The sequence below is a fragment of the Vigna umbellata genome, chromosome 1 (assembly GCF_029865625.1).
Source record: "Vigna umbellata cultivar VRB3 chromosome 1, Vumbellata_1.0, whole genome shotgun sequence".
NCBI lineage: Eukaryota > Viridiplantae > Streptophyta > Magnoliopsida > Fabales > Fabaceae > Vigna > Vigna umbellata.
The window spans coordinates 107,732,738-107,752,700 of record NC_142165.1 but is presented as its reverse complement, the minus strand read 5'-3'; the positions used below and the strand labels follow the sequence as shown (position 1 = coordinate 107,752,700).

At 29.5% G+C, this 19,963-nt stretch overlaps 2 protein-coding genes across 6 annotated transcripts in view; both read left to right on the top strand.

The window, feature by feature from the left end:
- Window positions 1-12,193: 12,193 nt before the first annotated feature.
- Window positions 12,194-13,707, top strand: LOC124825212 (uncharacterized). The gene has a single exon (XM_047297781.2). It carries the CDS (start codon window positions 12,248-12,250, stop codon window positions 13,376-13,378), a length of 1,131 nt encoding a protein of 376 aa, XP_047153737.1. The 5' UTR covers window positions 12,194-12,247; the 3' UTR covers window positions 13,379-13,707.
- Window positions 13,708-14,843: 1,136 nt separating this feature from the next.
- ALY3 (DNA binding protein) overlaps window positions 14,844-19,963 on the top strand; it is a 28,780-nt gene continuing 23,660 nt past the window's right edge. The window contains exons 1-9 of one of the 5 annotated variants that reach the window (XM_088105476.1): window positions 14,845-15,018; window positions 15,125-15,271; window positions 16,383-16,480; window positions 16,675-16,825; window positions 17,104-17,202; window positions 17,448-17,510; window positions 18,160-18,237; window positions 19,223-19,409; window positions 19,674-19,924. In XM_088105476.1, coding sequence (XP_087961602.1) covers window positions 16,694-16,825; window positions 17,104-17,202; window positions 17,448-17,510; window positions 18,160-18,237; window positions 19,223-19,409; window positions 19,674-19,924 — 810 coding nt within the window. In that variant the 5' untranslated portion in view covers window positions 14,845-15,018; window positions 15,125-15,271; window positions 16,383-16,480; window positions 16,675-16,693. Of the gene's footprint in view, window positions 15,019-15,124; window positions 15,272-16,353; window positions 16,481-16,674; window positions 16,826-17,103; window positions 17,203-17,447; window positions 17,511-18,159; window positions 18,238-19,222; window positions 19,410-19,673; window positions 19,925-19,963 lie in introns of all 5 variants that reach the window. The other 4 variants (XM_088105473.1, XM_088105475.1, XM_088105474.1 and 1 more) reach the window with 4 other exon arrangements.

Here is a 19,963-nt window from a genome sequence, read left to right as displayed (position 1 = left end):
TAGATTTTTTATAAAGATTTCTATCTTGAATATTTTTTAAAATGTGTTTCAATTATTTGAAATTAAGTTTTTCGAACTTGTTTTATTATAAAGAAGATTATATCCATTTTGTTAACTAAAGGTTCATTCTTTTCTTTTTCATATCTTGTTTTTATTATAAAATATGTCATCTCTTATGTATAAAATAATTGTTCTTATCATAATCATTTTTTATATTTATTTGACAATTATCTAATTATTATTTGATATATTTACATGATTATAATTTCAATCTTGATGCTTTAAAAGAAAAATATATATAATTTTTATATTGATTACTTAATAATATTATGTTTTATTTATTATGATTTTTATTTAAAAGAATTGGTTTGTAAGGTGACGTTTGCACTCACTAGACATTAATAGGTGATCCGATAGCGGATAGAACAACATGTCCAACAAACAACAAATATCGTTATGATAGACTCTAATCATAGTTTTGATACTATGTTAAGAAATAGACTTTCAACATAACTCAATCTCATAAAACCGGCTAATAAAATGAGGTTTACATCCACTTATATATTATAAATTGATATTATCTCTAGTCGATGTGAGACTTCTAATAAAACGATAGAGGGATAATAGGAACATAGATACAATATGATAAGAACGAGAAATAAAATTTCAAATTAATGAGTTTGAAATTATATATAAAATAAATAAATTTGACTTATACTTAATAATTTGATCACAATATTTAACTTTATGATTCACATTGCTCTTTATATTTTTTTACTCAATTGAGTCACAATACTTATTAAATAGAATTAATTTAATATCTTTTTAAATTAGCACTAACACCATTCAAAAATATCACCTATTAAAATTTATGTAATTTTGTTGCCTTAAAACTTTTTGATATTTTTTTCTCATGGTTCATTTATCTCTCTCCACCTCCCACCACCTTTTAAGCCTTAGAGAAAAACCCTAACTCAACTCCACCTCCCACCACCTTCTAAGCCTTAGAGAGAAACTCTAACTCATATTTATTTTTCACCTTTGTGCAATCCAAAACTCTAACATTTCCAAAATGCACTTACTTTAGACATAGCTTGTTTTTTAATGTTTATTTTAATTTCATTATTTAAGGAGTACCAAAATATTTAAAGAGGGAAAATAACTCAGACACATACATAATCACCGTCATTAAGTGTATGTAATATGTTTTTAATGACAATATTTTGGTTTAAATGATTAATGTGTAGTATAATAAGAATAAAAAATGATAAATAATATTCTTAAGATATATAATTTTTATTTGTATCTGTGTTGTTACTTGTCATCTGATTTTTATTAGTCAAATTTTATATTCTAGTGTTTAATGTCCAAAAAAAAATTCCATCGCACTTAACAAAAAAATAGACAGACAATATTATAATATTGTTTATAACTTTTCGTAATTTAAAGACATCCTTGGTACTAAAATAGTCTATTCAGGAGGTAAAAAATGAAATTAAAAATCTCAGACCTTAGAAAATTGTATAAAAGTGAAGTTTTATACATAATTTTTCATTAACATTTATTTTGTTTTTTCCCTTTTCAAGTCAAGCATTCACTTCACTACCTATACACTATGATTGACTGTAAGTACTGTGCCATGTATTTAGGTATTTGTTTCACAATTTTTTTAATTTTCAGCTCTAAATTTGTCAACTCGAGTGTAACAACTTTTTATTATGGTTAAGGTAAGAGATTCAGTTTACATGACAGTTAAAATTTGTATTTTATTATATTATTTAATTCATAAAATTTTCTTTTTATATTTAATTACTTTTGTGTTACTATGCAACAGATTTTCACTGCGTGACTTATATCATCCCATATCTTTTACCTTAAAAAAATCAATTATGTTCCCAAACATCATGGTTTAAAGTTTTTTCTATCATAATGTTGGACCTTTCTATAGACAGAATGCCTTAAGACAACTTAACTGTTTTGATGCATTCTTTGTCTAGGAACCCAACTTAATTATCATAATACAAAGTGTTAATGGTCAATTATATAACTTTTTTTAATTTCTTCCTTATTTTCACAAACCCATATGAGGAGAACATCAACATTATTGATGACATTTAATTATTACAGTTATGGTTAATTTCATTGCAAATAAACAATGTGTACACCTAATTTTCAGTTAGTAATGAATTTTTGTATGTTATAATTTAAGGGTAATCGATGATGGAAAGGTGTTATCATCCAGTTATATATATATACATTAAATTCTATATTTACTTCAAATATATAATATAGTTAAGTTTTTTTATTAAAAAGCAGGGAAGCATATGTATGCCATTTGTTTACTTTTTTTAATATAATAAAATAATTAAAAAATTGTTCAAAAATATAATTAAACTTATAAAACATATTTATAAAATAAATGTTTTTTGAGTTTATTAATATTTAGTTTTATAGTAAACAATTAATTAAATTTAAATACTTAAAAAGATGATATAATACAATGAGCTATGTTGATAAGAGTAAATTATTAGTGAATTGAGTAGTTATAAATAATTGATAGATTTATTTAATGTTTTTAAATTACTCTCTATTATATTTATGGAACTCTTGTCATTATCTAAGAGTTCTAAAATAACAAAATTCATTTATATTTAAGTATATAAAACTTTATTTTCTTTTCGTTTATCTTTTAAGTTAAGTGGGAGTATTTTTTTTTTCCTTTTTATGATTACTTTTTGAAATAAAATCATTAAAAGATAAAATTCCAAAGAGGAAAAATAAATTATACAATATTAATATCCATATCTATTTAATAACAAATTTTCATATATAATAAATTTGTCAATTTGTATGCATTATTTTAAAAGTTGGATACATACAAAGTTTCTGTTCCGTATAGCATACCTGCGCCATGAAGACAAATTAGTCACAGGAATCTCTTTACAGGTAGGCTGTAAGATATTGGACTCACAAAAAAATTAACTTTTTTCTAAAAAGGGTAAAATTGTAATTTTATTTTGATAGATCCAATATTTTGAAAATATATGTTCTTTTGGTAAAGAAAAAAAATCTATTGTATTCAGAAATTTTTTTATTACATAATAAATACACTCAAACTTCTCGTATTGTTTTTGCACAATACAATTTGGTTCATAGATTAAGTCATAAAAATTAAACTGCATGTTGGACATAAGACATAAAACATATTGTTGCTTCAATCTTTCTAACGACAAATGAGCATATAATGTACATGTTTAGAGCCAATGAACGAGATATTCTAACTTTTAGTATTAACCTAAATCATATAAAAGATATCTGAGGTAAAAAAATTTAAGGATACCGAGGAGATCCTGTTAGGATTGTTGCAAAGTGAACTATATTTACTTTTGACAAAAAAGTTAAAAGGGATAAATTGGTTTCTTAATAGAAATTTATGTTTAAAAAAAATCTTTTAAAATCAGAATTACAATAAAAAAAATATTTATAATAAAAATAATTAAATTAAAAAGGTAGAGAAAAAGAAAGTTATATAAATTATTTGATACTGATTAAGATTATAAATGAATAAGATTATAGATGATAAATAAACTCATATGGTCTAAACTAGATATAGATACGGATAATAATATTTAATGTTTTCAATTGGGCATGGAGATAAGGATTTGTATTTACATATTTGCTTCATCTCCGTCCTAATTCTCATCTCCGTTTATGTTACTAAAATACTAATTTTTCCATCATGTAATTTTGTGTGTGTGTGTGAATCATGTAATTTTGTGTGTGTGCGCTTCAGGCAAAGATTCATTCAATATCTATTCAGTTTCACCATTTTCATTAACATCTCTAATTTCATCATCTGCATATGTTGAATCATCATCTCTAATCTCATCATCTACATATGTTGATACCAATTCCTTCCGATATCATTATGCTTGAGAAAATTAGATAAAATTATATACGACAAAAATTATAAAATGAAAACTCATTATAAAATCATTTTTTGTAAGAAATTGTTTAACAACGAGTGTTTCTGATTTTTTTTCCAAGCATAAAATTAGATAAGACAAAAATTATAAAATGAAAACTCATTATAAAATCATTTTTTTGTAAGAAATTGTTTAACAGCGAGTATTTTTTATTTTTTTCCAGGTCAATTACCAATTCCTTTATGCTTGTGAAAATTGGATAAAATTATATAAGACAAAAATTATAAAATGAAAACTCATTATAAAATATTTTTTGTAAGATTGTTTAACGGCAAGTGTTTCTGATTTTTTGAATAGGGGCTAGAGTAAGGATGACAGAGAAAATGATGGAGTGAGAGAGATGAAAGAGAAAGGGTTAAGAGGAATGAGAGAGGTAAGTAAGTGTTTGAGTTTTTTCTTTTTAGTTTTGAGAATGAAAATTATTAAAATACCCTTAACCTTAAAACTTAAACCCGGTATACATTACTAAAAAAACAGACGTACGTGCGTTCGCAAATATATATATAATATGTATACATATATACATATATATGTATACATATACATATGTATGTATATATATACATATGTATGTATATGTATATACATACATATGTATATGTATACATGTACATGTATACATATACATGTATACATATACATATGTATGTATATGTATACATGTATATGTATACATGTACATGTATACATATACATATGTATACACATACATGTATACATATATGTATGTATACATATATATATATATATATATATATATATATATATTACTTTTAGTTTTATAACCTTTTTTGTTTTAGTTACACAATTTTTTTAATTGTTGAGCTTACCATCAAACTAATGCATATATTTTCGAGATATTTTCCGTTCTCTTATAACTTTTATACTTTTGTTCAAACTAGGTAAATTAAATATTATTTATGTATGCTATTTTAATATTTTTATCCGTATTTAATATTATTATTTATTGTTTATTTTCTGCATGAAAATATTTAACTCTAAGTGAACAATAGTATAAACTCTTCATTTAATGTAGATAATATAAAAATTTTATCTCTTACATTCTTTTATTTTTAATTTTTGTTTTGCTAAAATAATTTTCATTGTTTTTCAATAATTTTACTAGTTTCAAAATTTTGGAACGTATATCTAAATATTTGATATTGAAGAAACAATAATATCTTTTTTATGTTGAATATTTAATAATATTATATTTTTGTTGAGAATGTTTTATAATTTTATAAAAATTAATTAATTAATATTAAAACAATAAGAGAAAATATGAGTACAGGCACAAGTACACGGGTATACTCATTATCTAGGTGGGGATGGGGATTGTTCGATATAGTAAAACTAGATATAAGTTTAATTTATTTTTGTGTTGAATATATACATAGAGTACTCTACTTATGATAGAAGAAATATGTGTTAAGTCCAAAATATAAATAAAGAATAATAACAAAATAAATATAAGACAAAGATAATATATCTAACATTCCCTCAAATTAGTGCATACAAATTTTATGTATAAAGCTTGTTACTAATATAATCAATAAAGACATGGTGAAAATATCTGCTTCTTCCGAGTGACACCAAATTGTTAATGATTTGTAAATACGACATAGAAGACGAAATACCAAATCAGACGACTCCTCTTGAGCAACAAATCTGCGAAGTTGTTCCATATAAATCTCTTCTTACAAATCACTATTGAAAAATGCATTGTTGACATTTAGTGGATAAAGAAGTCTTCGTTGAAGAGTCACCACAACTATAAATAAACTAACAAAAGTCATGTTTTTCATTGGAAAAATATATATGGATGGGTCAAACGCATCAATGATAAAAGATAGGTCAGAAAAGACAGTGAAAGAAATCATGAATGAACACAGAACAACTCTAAAAATCTAAGATTTTCCAATCAAAGGACTTGAAAGAGAAAATAACGACTTTGATGCTCTAAATTGTTGCATGAGAGGAGACGAGACGTGTCACCACGTACAACAAAAAAAATGAGCAGATCCACAACTTTAAAAGACGTTAATAACATGTAAAAGCTCATATGAATGAGTCATTGAAGACACGATGGCCGCCTAGCTGAGACAATCAAAACTGTGTAGTTGTCGATCGAAAGTGCAACTCCGACAACGACGATAGACGATGCCAGTGTTGACATCAATAAATGGTGCCACCATCGGCGACGAGTGCAGTGGTAGAAGCAATATTTTTTTTTTAAAAAGAACTTGATTCTGATACCATATCCAATATAGTAAAACTATATATGAGATTAATATCTCATGTGTTGAATGTACAAATACATTATTCTATTTACAATGAAAGAAATATGAACTAAGTTCAAAATACAAATAAAAATAATAAAAAACTAACTAAAGATAAAAAATAAAGATATGAGACAAAGATTTCATACCTATTGGATTTAAAGATAAAGATAAGAAAATAAAATAATTGAATATTATATATAAAAATCTATTAATAATTCGTAACTCTTACACTTTGTTCGCTTGAATATATTTGAAAGAGAGTGATTGAATGAATTTGAGAGGATTTGAAGGTAAAATTTTTGTTGTTTATTTGAGTGGATTTAGAACTAAGTGAGAGTGAATTTGGAAGTAAATTTTTTTAATTTCTCAAAATTTACCTTCAAATCCTCTCAAATTTATTTAATCACCATCTCTCAAATCTATTCAAATGAGCAAAGCCTTAGTATTATTGCGTTTGAACAAAAACTATACATATTTTCTTAAAAAATATAATGGAACCTGAAAGAAAAAAAGTCCAAACTTCTTATAATTCTAATAATGAAAATAACTATAATTAATTTAATATTTTCATACATTAAAGTCATTACATTTTTTGAAATATTTATTTATTCATATATCTTAAATTGGTTATAACCCGGACTAAATTTTAGAAAAAGATGAGAAGTGGAAAACTTGAAATAATAGTGAAAACTAGACAAAATATTCTCTTTTTCTAAAAGTAGAAAAAAATCAAAGACCTTTCAAAATAAGAAAAAAAAAAGTTTAAAAGTATAATTAGATTATATTTGATGGTGGTCCAAGAAACGCGTTTGGGGGTGGAAAAATCTACAATAAGGTGATAAGAGTTGGTGACAATGAATTAAGGGCCAAGATGTGATTTGATCGACAAATCAGACGGGTAAAGGTGCGAAGGATTATTTAGAGAGTCGTACAGGTGACACATAATACAATATTTGACCAACGTGCAATTACTCATGTTTTTTGGGTCGCAATTTCCAAATCCAACCATTTTATTTCACTTTCACTTTCATACCCACCAAAATGTCGGTCAGATTTTTCTTCATATATTTTTCTTTCTTAAACATACTTTTTATTTTTTACACTTTTTTAGACTTCAAAAATTAAACCAAACCTGTATCATGTCATTTTTGTTCTTGATAAAGAAAATTAAGAAATGTTAACATAAAAATGATAGATATTTTGAAAACTCTGAAATTCGTTGAAATCTGATTAAAAACCCAACATGTTTTAAAATATTATTTATTAACTTAAATTTTAAATGTTTATAGGCTGTAGATTCAAGATAGAGAGAATAAACATTTTTAGTTCTGCAGAATATTTTTAACCATGCCAATTTTCAAACTCAACATAATTTAATTTAAATTCTGAAGAGTAAAAAACACTTCATAATTTAGGACTTCAAAAATCACTTTTAAAATTATAAGGTTAAATAAAAAAAATATTAGAGGTTAAAATATTTATTTTTAAAATTACTCTGCTATAGTAGAATTTAGATCACTTTTCAGAGACTACACAAATATTTTAGTGAACAAAGATTAGTTTTTTTACACTGTCCTTTTATCTGTGTGTTAGAGATAAAAGCTGATATCTTAGTTTTTGTAACAAAAAAAATCTTTTAAAACAAGAAAAAAATTAATTTTGAAGATAAAATGTGTTTAACCATAAAATCGATTTATTTACGAAACCAGAAGTATAAATACAAAAAAATATACTAAGAGTATCACTACATTAACCAATCTAATTATTTAATTCTACACAATGTAACAATAATTTATTTTCTTTCTTTTAACTTCATACATTTCATTATCTTATATTACCTGAAATATCTATCTATAATTCTTGTAAAGAATATTTATTTTAAAAATTCAATTCTTAATTCTTTTTAAATTTGTAATATGTATTTCTTAACATATTTTTCAGTTTCATCCTTGTGCACCTTGCCTATTATATAATCAATAAGGAAAAATGGGTCTATTGAGTTTTAGGGGTACAGATAGTAATATATGGGGAGCATAAAGCAAAGAAATCCTTTCTTGTGATTTTATTGAAGTTTTATGGGTGTTGCTCCCTCCACCTCACCCTTTTTCTCCTCCACCTCCCCAACCTTCTGTAAATATTTTTTAATTACAAAAAAAACCCTTTTTTTACCTTTTAACCCTATTTTAATTACTATGAATCCTAAATTTCTACCATGGGTGTTGCTCCCTCCACCTCCACAGTCTTCTCCCTCCACCTCTCCAATTATCTTTAATTCCAATTATATCCTTAAAGTTAAAATTTTTTATTTTTATTATTTTATTATTTTAATATTTTAATATTTAAATATAAACTAATATAAATATACATTATTAAAATACATTAAAAAGATATTCAAAAATAATAAATCAAAATATTAAAATATCTAATAAAATAATAACAGAAACATAAAATTAAAACAAAGCTTAAACGGATGACATCCTTCAACGGATGTCAACATCCGTTGAAGGATGTCATCCGTTGAAGGATGTCATCCGTTTAGGCTTGGTTTTCATTTTACGTTTTAGGGTTAAAGGATTATTGGAAAGATTATTGGAAGGATTATTGGAAAGGTTTAGGGTTTAGGGTTTAGGGTTTAGGGTTTAGGATTATTGGAAGGATTATGACTACGTACCTGGAGAGGAACCACGACAAGCACATTACACCACAAACGCACTGCACCACGTACTGCACCGAAAGCAAGAGGAAGATTGCTTGATAATTCTTTTCACGATCACTGAGCTTTGCAGAAAAATATTTTACTCATACAAGGAACTACGTAGGTTATCAGTGAAATATGTTATAAATGAGTAAAATAAAAAAACAATAATTCTAAAAATAAAATTTTACTGAGGGGCAAAATAGTAAAGGGGAGGTGGAGGGAGAAGGCTGTGGTGGTGGAGGGAGCAACACCCTTCTACCATTTGCAACTCTCCTTCTCTCTTTCCGCAGCGCACCCCTAACTCTCCCAGTCTCAGTTCCTTTCATTCCACATTCTCACCACACTCTCACCTACCCTACTTCACCTTTAGCTACTCTAAATATTTTACACAGAAAATAAATTAAGACAAGTTACTGTTTTTAGTTACTTAAGGATTGTGATAAGTAGTTTATGTGGTTAATGCTGATCAGAGGTTTATTCTGCCATGGCAATATTGCACGGTCATGCAGTGGAAAATGGTTGCAATTATCGGAAGAGGAAAATTTGATTTATGTCGACCAATTTTTGGCGGAGCATGGTTTGTTTGGACCGAAGCCACTTGTTTTCGGTTCGTAGACTACAATGGTGAAGTATTACAGTGAATAAAAGTTATAAAATATGAATCCTAAAAATAAAATTTTACTAAGGATAAAACTGGAATAAAGAGGTGAAAGGAGGGGTAAAATAGGAATGAGGAGGTGGAGGGAGCAATGGGTGGTGGTGGAGGGAGCAACACCCAAGTTTTATTTGGTCGTAATCTTATTGGGCTTGAAGTCCAAATCATAGGGCTGGATCCACACACAACACTGTAAATAAAGCCTGTTATCTATTTTCTTTAGTTCAGTGCACCCTGGTTATTACTAGAAAGAGAGTAAAAAAATGTAGTTAAATAAAACATGGAATAGACAGCTAATTTCATGGTAGTTACTAATTTAAAAATAAATTAATTTTATGTAATTAAAAGTGTAACTAAAAATGGGATATTCTTTTAAATTAGTTGATGATGTTTTTTAACACAAATATGTGTTGATAAATATTCTATTAATTATAAATTTAATTCAAATAAAACCTATAAATTATAGGATGTACCAAGTTGTATTATGCTATTACATTTTCAATCATATTAAAATGTTTAATTTTAACTTTTTATATTATAATTATGTTTACATACGTTGTTTTAACTATAATATGTTTAAGTGAGACTAAATAATGTTAATTAAATTAATTAATTAAAATCAATTTTTAAATTCTTGATAAATACTATAATTAGATAATCTCATTAAATAATCTAGACAAACAAATATAATTAGATAATCTAATTGACTATATTGGTAATCTCATTGTATCCATAAGTTTAGTTTGATTAAATATTTATTTAATATATACTTTTTAAATGTTTTAACTTGTTTTGAGCAACCTTATTGGTCGTTTATAGCTAATGTAGTTGATGGTCTAATGGACTTATGAACGATATTATCATTAGATATTTTTTTATGATTGTGATAAACTATGACCATAAGCTTAAGAAATATAGTCTTTGAAAGATTAAAACACTAAGATGATTCATGACAAATTCATTAGAGTAGTTGTCTACTTTATGAAACTACTGACATGCCTATACAATAAAACACGTTTGATACATTAAACACAATCTCATATGAAATATGGATCAGTGATTCATTTAACCATTGGTTTGTTGGATCATTAACTTGTCTCATATGTATACAACAAGTATGTATAATGTGTGTGGATCTCAACTTCGACGAGAGTTGTACCAATTACTTGTCTAATATGTCAATCATCCATACATGTGTTGGGTGAATGATTGGATTTGGATTGTATATATGTGATTAGATCATGTGATGTTTTGAAAATTCATAAGATCATTGTTCGTATTAAACATCTCTAACATAATATGTCACCTTAAAGTAATTTTGTCTTAAATTTTTTTTACCACAATATATTATTTTGCGTCATCTATCATACTCAATTTTGTGCAACAAAATTAGTTAAAAACTTGATTAACTTTATTTCAAACAAAAACTAATTAAATCAATAGCAAATTTTAACTGTATATTTTTTTAAGAAAAGTTTGGTTTTACTCAGTACCCTTAAAATATCACTTAAACTGAATTTATAATAAAAGAGTTGAGTTCAAGTAAAATTCAACTATTCTAATAAGAAAAAAAAGTCAACAATGATATATAAGATCTATTTTATCATTATATATTTAGAAATTGTGAAGGTGTTTAAAATTACTTGACCCTACACCCGAAACAGGAAAAATTATGATCTTTGAGCTGTTAAAATGGAGACTTACCTAGAACCTTTAGATCTTTGGGAAGCCACAAAAGAAAATTATGAAATCCTTCGGTTCTCATACAAGTCCACCGTGACCTAGATATAAAACCATAAAGAGAAACAAATTTGAAAAGCAAAAACAAAGTCATGTCTTTATATTGACATGCAATCATCTTTATTAAGTTTATGACTCTCAAATCAACAAAAACAATTTAAGATTATCTAAAAATAAAATATACTCGAGATTTAAGATTATCTAAAAATAGAATATACTCGACTTGAAAAAATTCGAAACATACAAGTTCTTAACTTAAAATTAAGAAGAAGAAAAGTTTAGAAAAATAAATTATTAGGTATTGCCAAAAAGATAAAATTATTAAAAAATAATTTTATAAATTCCAAAATTGTTGAAATTTTTGTAGTAATGATACCATATAGACATAAAATATTTGATTAAAATCAATTTAATAACACAAAATATTTATAAAATCAATTTTGTGCAACAAAAACGAAATTAATTAAATCAATAACAAGTTTTAATCATATATATATATATATATATATATATATATATATATATATATATATATATATTTAAGAAAATTTGGTTTTACACAGCAACACCCTTAAAATATCACCTAAACTTAATTTATGATCAAAGAGGTTGAGTTCAAGTAGAATTCAGCTATTCTAATAAGAAAAAACAACTCAACAATGATATATAATACCTATTTTATCATTGTATATAATAATACGAATCTATATATATACGTCAACTTATAAAAGATAATTTATTTAACTTTTTGTATTTAATTTATAGAAAATATTATTTTATGTAATTTTCTTCTTCTTACAGTTATAGCGAAAGAAATGGTTGAAACTTAATGGGCTTAGTTAGAATACTTCTAAACCCCTCACGTTCCGCCCTTCTCATTCTCCAAATGAAGTTCGCAACCCTAAGAATCCTTCACCATCGTCATTCTCTTCTCAATCTCAATCTCAATCCACCCTTCTCCGTCTGCTTCAATTTCAATTTCGCCACCGTTCCCCAATCTCACTCCTTCGTTGTCTCCTACCTCGTCTCCACCTGCGGCTTCTCCCCGGAATCCGCCGTCTCCGCCTCCCGCTACCTCCGTTTCAAGAGTTCTCAGAAGCCCGACTCCGTCCTAGCTTTTCTCTCCGAGCATGGCTTCTCCGTCTCTCAAATCCACGCCGTCGTCAAACGGGAAAGTCGCATCCTCCAGTGCAACCCCGACAAAGTCCTCCTCCCCAAGTTCCGGTTCCTCCGCTCCAAAGGCGCCTCCTCTGCCGACATAATCCACATGATCACCGCCGGACCCCGATTCCTCTTAGCCAACCTCAACAGCCACATTGTTCCCGCCTATCACTTGGTCAGAAGTTTCGTCGACTCTGACAAGCAAGTCATCACCTGTCTCAGGCGAAACACCTCCTTCATTGCCGACAGTCGCGTATCTCCCAACGTCCAACTTCTCCTCGACAATGGCGTCAAACGCTCCAGCATCGTTATGATGCTCTCCATGTGGCCCTCTATCCTCTGCTCCCATAACCTGTCCCACACTATTTGTGAATTGAAAGAAATGGGGTTTGACACTTCCAAAACCACCTTCGCCTTGGCCATGATGGCCAAAATGACTGTGAATAAAGCCAAGTGGGTTGACAAGGTTGAGGTTTGTAAGAAGTGGGGGTGGTCGGAGGAGCATGTGCTTGTGGCGTTTAAGAAGCATCCTCATTTCATGTTGAGCTCCCGTGAGAAGATTGATGCCGTATTTAGCTTCTGGGTTGAGGTGTCAGGGTATAGCTCTTTGGAGCTTGTCAAGTATCCTGTTATTATTCAGCTGAGTCTCCCTAAGAGGATTGTTCCCAGGTCTTTGGTTCTGAGATTTCTTGAAAAGGAAGGATTGAGGAAAAAGGGTGCAAGCTATGGCACGCCTCTACTCCCGACGGAGAATGCGTTTCTGAAGAAGTTTGTCTATGGTTTTGAAAAGCATTCTTCTAAGTTGTTGAAGATATATGAGAAAAGTATGAACGAAGGGAATAATAGAGAGGAGTAGAAGGATGTTTACTTGTAGCATTTGTTAGAAAAATGCTTCACAACTGAACAGTTGTTTGAAGGGGATTGACATGACTGCCAATTTAAGCCTCAACTGAGGAAGATTTGTGGAATTGGTTGGCTTGTTTGTATCCATCTTTTCGAGACGAACAATACAGCTTCTTAAAACCAGTAAACAGATTTCATGTAAATGTTTGTTTGTGCATATAAATTGTTACTCTTGGTCAAATTCTTATCTATCAAGCAGACTGCTTTGTGTGAATTATTTGAGTACTGCTTCTTATTTCAGTCTACTATAATCTATTCACCCTTCCTGGAATGAGTGTTAAAGATATTAGCTTGTCTTTTGGGTGTTTTTTGTCTTAGTATGAAATGAGCTGACTCATACAGGTTTTTTCTGCGTGTAAACTGAGGTAAAACACCAACTCTTCAAGAAACATATATGATAAACTAATTTATAATTGAGGGCATTTTTATAGTTTATGGATGATACCCGGGTCATAAATTTAACACGTATAAGTTCCTCAATTCGAACTTGCATGACAATAAATTTAAGATTCTCTTGCATCACATTCTTAGATTAAAGTGTAAATAGTATATAATTAATTATATTGAAGAAAAAATATATACGAGATCTTAAAATGTAATACATTGAGACCAACAAAAAATAAACTAAAATTTCATGTTATGATAATGAAATGAAGATTTCTAGTAAGTTAGTTATTCGTTGAAAAAATTAAAGGATAAATTAAGTTTAGTATGGAATTAAGCTCAACGGAAGACTAGGGATTTTGAATTCAGACAGCACAATACAGATGTTCCTTCAAGGTTAATTACTTATTAACATATTTTTATTTTAAGACGCATATGACAATTACTACAAACCAAACACATGATTAATTATGTTAATTACTGATAGAGTTAAAACAAAATTAATAAAATTGAATTTTTTTGTGTGATTTTTACATAACATCACTACTGCTTCAATTTCTCATGTTTACTTTTTTAATTTTAACCACATTCAAAAGTTAAAAGTAACTAAAAAGATATTAAAATTAATACAATAATTAAAAAAAATATTCAAAGTTTTCAATAAAATTAAAAACGGGTAATAATAATAAAAAATACAATAAAATTAAATAAACTACATGCTATAAACTTTGAAAACACACTATTAATATCTCTTGGAAGTATTGAAAACTGTGATTTTTAAATAGAAAGCAACGGTGAGACATATAATATATATTTTGAAAAGAAAAACAGTTTAATTTTCAATTAATGGTTTTTTGGGTTGACTATTTGAATAATAGTTAAAGTTGATGTTCTTGTTTGGGTTCATGGGCGTTTCTCATTTTAAATTTTATTTGGGGAATAAATTGGAGGACGTTATTTGAAAGAGGTGAGAAACGAAACAAAATAAGAAGAGGAGAAAAAATAAAATAAAATAATGGTACTATTATTTTAAAGTTTCGCGGTTATACCCCCGAATTCATGTTTTGTTTACGCCAACAACGACGCCATCAGAACTGGAGAGTTGTTTGTTCATCATCCTCTTCTCTTAGCATTTGTGCATCGACTGTTTCAGTGCTACTAGATCCCTCTCTCGCAGCTTCCATTTGCAATTCAGGTTCTCTTTGATCGGTGAGCTTCTCCTTCTTCCTTTTCTCTCTAATCCTATTCACTTTCTTTTAATTTCGAACATGCTTTTACTCACTCTCTCTTTGCGAGGGCTTTTCTTGCTCCTCAGATTCCCAATTCCAATCGCGGCTCGCTAGATCAGAGGGGGAATTTCGGGAAATATTCCAATTCCGCGTTTGGTTTCGGCTTTCTGAACTCAAATGCGGGGTTCGGTGGCTCTTAGGGATGAATTAACTGAATCACCTCGTTTCTAGCTGTGAGTTTTAATTTCTTCTTCTTCCTCGGACCTGCCTCTGCTTCTTTTTCCTTTTTCTGTTTCTTTCCTTTCTCAGCTGATGAACTGCAGTGTGGAGCAGTGATTTTGCTTTTTTCTGTTTCTTGTTTTAGCTGAGACTTCCTTTTCGATGTTCTTGTCGCTGAAGTAAATTCAAGCTTCGATGTGTGTTTTATGTTGTTATTGCTTTGTGTCTGCATGCTGTGTGTTTCCGGATTTGAACCTGCGAACCAATTCATTCAAGTGTTTTGAAAACGAGGGATGGCTGAGATTGGAGAGTTTGTGTGGGATGCATTCCTTTCTAGATGTTTCAGCATTCTGCTGACTATTTTGGAAAATGGTTGCAGTGATGCTGTTAATGACTCCGAGTTTTGGATCTTTTTTTCTTTTTGGAGGTGAGGATTTGGACTTAGAAAATCTGTCAGCGAAAAGGTCTGGTGCAATAGGGGCTAAGGTTTGTTGTCCTTTGTTGGTCATCATGGTGCATGCACCCTCCACAGAGGGCAAGAGCAGTGGCACCTCCTTATAGCTGTTGACTAGCTTGTCTGGTTTTTAGTAAAGGGATAGGATTATCTTGTTATTTTATCATTTTTTTCCTCATTAATATGTCCTTTCCAATACTTTCATCATTCAATCTTTGTACTATTTCCAGTCTTAGAGAATTTCCATTTTCATTTTGCTCTCTATGTGCTGACCAAGGTAACTTGTTTTGCTAACAATCTATCGTTGATTTGTTCGGTGCCAAGTTTTATTGTCTGAACTGTTTTCTTTTTGTCTACTTGAGTATTAAGACTCTAATTTCTGTTCAGCGTATTCAATTTGTTGTTTTGCCATAATACACTCTGCCACCACCTAACCTATATATGGTACAGACAAATGTTTTGTAGTTGAAGTGATACTTAGGTTGGCATTAAGTTTGGATCGTGTTGTTTTAACATACGGGGCCTTATATTGTAGCTGTAAAACCTGTGCAGTATATCTTCACTTCAGATTATATGTTTTCTTTTGCGAATACCTACCCACTACTAGCTCATTGTGAAACATTCTATTTTCTTCATTATAAGTCCTCAGGGTATTTTCTTAGGATTATCAGGGTGCATCTTCTGGATTTTGAACCCGTTATTCTTCATCAACATTATCTGTACAAGGAAAGGAGGTGACATTTCAGTCTGAACAGCTTTGGATTCTGAAGTATGGAATCTTCTTTTCTGTGAACTCCCTTCTCTTCCCCCTCCACCCCCTCTCTCTCTCTCTCTCTCTCTCTCTCTCCTCTTACTCTCATGATACGATGCAATTAATTTATCTGTGCCTAAATTGTTCCAGTGTATTTACTTAGTTAGGCTGTATTTGTTTTTTTACTCCTCTGTTTTCCTGGTAATTTTCAGACAATCAAAGAAATCAGTTATGGCTCCATCTAGGAAATCTAGAAGTGTAAATAAGAGGTTTTCAAGTGTTCGTGAGACTGCATCTATTAAGGACAAAATTACAGAGAATGCTAGCAAAAGTAGGCTGAAGGCAAGTCCTGGTATTCAGAAGGTAATTTGTTTCTTTACTTCTTTGAAAAGAAATCCTTTTTCATACGTAATACATTTACTGAGTTAAAACAGAGGAAGAAATTTCCCCTTTGCTCTTTATCGTTTTTCCTCTCAGTGCTCTTATCAAGAAGTCATTATAATATATTAAAATATCTTTTTTACATTTTATCAACGTAAAGTTGGGTAGTAAGTGTTTTAAGAGTTTGGTTAAAATGGTCGGGTGTTATGAATTTTATTTCTTTAAGATGAAATTATTTAACAAATTTCAATCTTCCGCAGAAGAGAAGATTGGCTGACATGTTAGGACCACAATGGAATAAAGAGGAGCTTGGGCATTTTTATGAAGCTTACCGGAAATTTGGTAAAGATTGGAAGAAGGTTAGTTATTGTTTCATAAGTTGCTTCTTATTGAATAAAGGTTGAATATCAAGTCTCACAGTCAGGTATTTTTCTAATAAATGGGCTATACACATGTAGTAAATACTGTTTAAAATTCCACTGGAATTTGAAGGATCAAGGTTGTGTCTTAGTTTGTTAATCTACCTTGTTCTATGCACTGTAATTTTCCAGTGCAATGTTATCACTAAACATGTCCTTTTCAGTGACATTTTACCTGTTTACAGGTTGCTCTTGCTGTACGTAATAGATCTGTGGAAATGGTAGAGGCACTGTATACTATGAACAGGGTAAATGCAGTACAAGCATCAACATCCTTATTAATTTACTGATATTTCTAAAATGCATGCACCATGTATTCCCTATTTACATAAAGATTTTAGATTCTAAAACACACACTAAACATTTCATGTATAGAGAGATATGCACTTAGGGTGTACTTTTTAATTTCTTTTAATATTTCCTGTATTTTTCAATACCCTTGATAAAGTTTTTCTTCTTCTATGTATCTGGAAAACAAGATTTTCTTGCCTCCATAATTTCTGGTTTGAGTAAGTGAATGTTTACTTTTTTTTTTCCTTAAAAATCTAAATGAAGATAAAGAAAAGAGACATAAAAGAAAGAAGCTAGATGTCTTCCTTAAAAATTGTCAAATCTCCTAACGAATGTCTGTTTTAAATATTCAAGCAATCTGTAAAAGACTAATTTCTTCCTGATTTGTCTCCTACGGGCCAGTTTGTGGTTAATTATTGCACTGAATATGCATATCCCCAGCTTGTTATTTCTGGGTTTCCGTGCAGTAACAACTGCCCCCCCCTCCTTTTCTCTCGTGTCATGTCATGGGTTAAGAGATAAATCTCAATATCAATATTGCACATTTTAGTCAGTGTGATATATTGCTTGTAAGACATGCTAAGCTTTGGTTTGGGTTTATTTTAGGCATATTTATCTCTCCCAGAGGGTACTGCTTCAGTTGTTGGCCTTATAGCAATGATGACAGATCATTATAGTGTACTGGTAAGAATTAATTTAAAATTTTGACTAAATTTTACTGATATTTTACATTGGTTTTCGTGATTTTGTAACGTTCTTGTGGTAGCTGTAATTTAAAATTTCCATCTCATTACAAATCTTTTTCATAACTTGTGTGACAAGAAGAAACTGTATTATTTCAAGTGTAGTCTTTGTTCAAATTGTTTTAAGCTCTGTTTATTTTTCAATGAGAGTTTTTCATTCACTTCTCCGATGATAGGTACATTATGATTGGAATTTTAGTAATCTTCAGTGTCACTTGACTTGGTTATAATTGAAATCTAAGGTCTCTCTTTTCTGTCAATATAAGTACATGCACGTACTTGTCAATAAGTATACAGAAAGGATAAATGGATAATTTAGGCTGCCTTGCATAGTGTTCTGACCAATCGACTAAGTTTTTTTTATTTGATAATGCCTTTTGATTTTAAAAAGATTCTTTTTATTGTCAATTGTTATAGAGGTATTGAGAGAGAGAGAGAGAGAGAGAGAGAGACTAATAGGCGCTTAAGTGACATTGATTGATTGCACAGTACTTGTGCAGAACAGATATCTAGCTATATACATATGGATTCTTAATAGACAAAGTGGGGAGATTTCCTAGGCAAAGAGTACATGGGTGCTACTTCCTAAATTTTAAAATCCTATGAAAACTAAAATGCATTGGAATGAAACACATGAATTCGTTTAAGATATGATATATGAACTGACTGTTATTCTACCAAAAGTGTTAGTTAACTTTCGTCTATTTAAAACTGGGTTTTGGATGTAATAGTTATTTTATCGATTTGGAATCCAACTCCCCCCTCATACAAATAAGTCAATAAGAGAAAGACAAATTTCCTTCAATTGATATGTGGCGGCATTGGTTAGATTATGTTATAAATTTTGAATAAATTGCAATAGACAACACGACCAGTTTTTGACAACTGTTCTTAAGCAATTAAAATATGAATAATTTAATTGTCAGGGAGGAAGTGACAGTGGTAAAGAAAGCAACGATGATGCAGAAATATCTAAAAAGTCTCAAAAGCGTATGCGGGGAAAGCATCTAAGTGACAATAAAGCATTAGATGGGCATTTTTCAGATCATTCTCAGTCACACTCCGTTGCATCAGGTGATGGTTGCCTGTCATTGTTGAAGAAGAGACATTCTGGTGGGTTAATATGCCAAAGTACATTTGAACATTACCTTGGCATCACATTTCTTTTGTACCTCTTCATTTTCTTTTTGGGTTTTCAACCATTATTTGTTACAATAAGATTGACCAAAGTTTGGATGAATTTTCCTCTTGTTCTCGATGTTTGGCTGCTTGCCTCTGAAGATGTTATATTTTGTTTTGTATATAATGACCTTTAGAAGGGATATTTTTGTCTTGCTTAACAAAACCTATTAATTGTTTGTGATTTTTTTTTTTCAGGAATTAGGCCACATGCTGTTAGAAAAAGGACTCCCCGTGTCCCTATTTCATATTCTATGGGTAAAGATATTGGGGAGAGGTTTTTTGCATCTGCAAGGCAGGGTTCCAAACAAATGGTTGATACTAATGACGTTACTCATAAGATTGCATTGGCATTGACTGAGGCTTCCCAAAGAGGTGGCTCTTCGAAAAATTCTGGATCACCAGATAAGAAATTTTTGTCTTCCCCAGGTCTGAAAAGTGGGAAGAAGGTAATAAGTTATTTCTATAAAACCGTCAGTTGTCTTTTT

What these genes read in the sequence shown, in the direction of transcription:
- LOC124825212 (XM_047297781.2), top strand. Translation starts at nt 12,248, where the DNA reads ATGAAGTTCGCAACCCTAAGAATCCTTCACCATCGTCATTCTCTTCTC.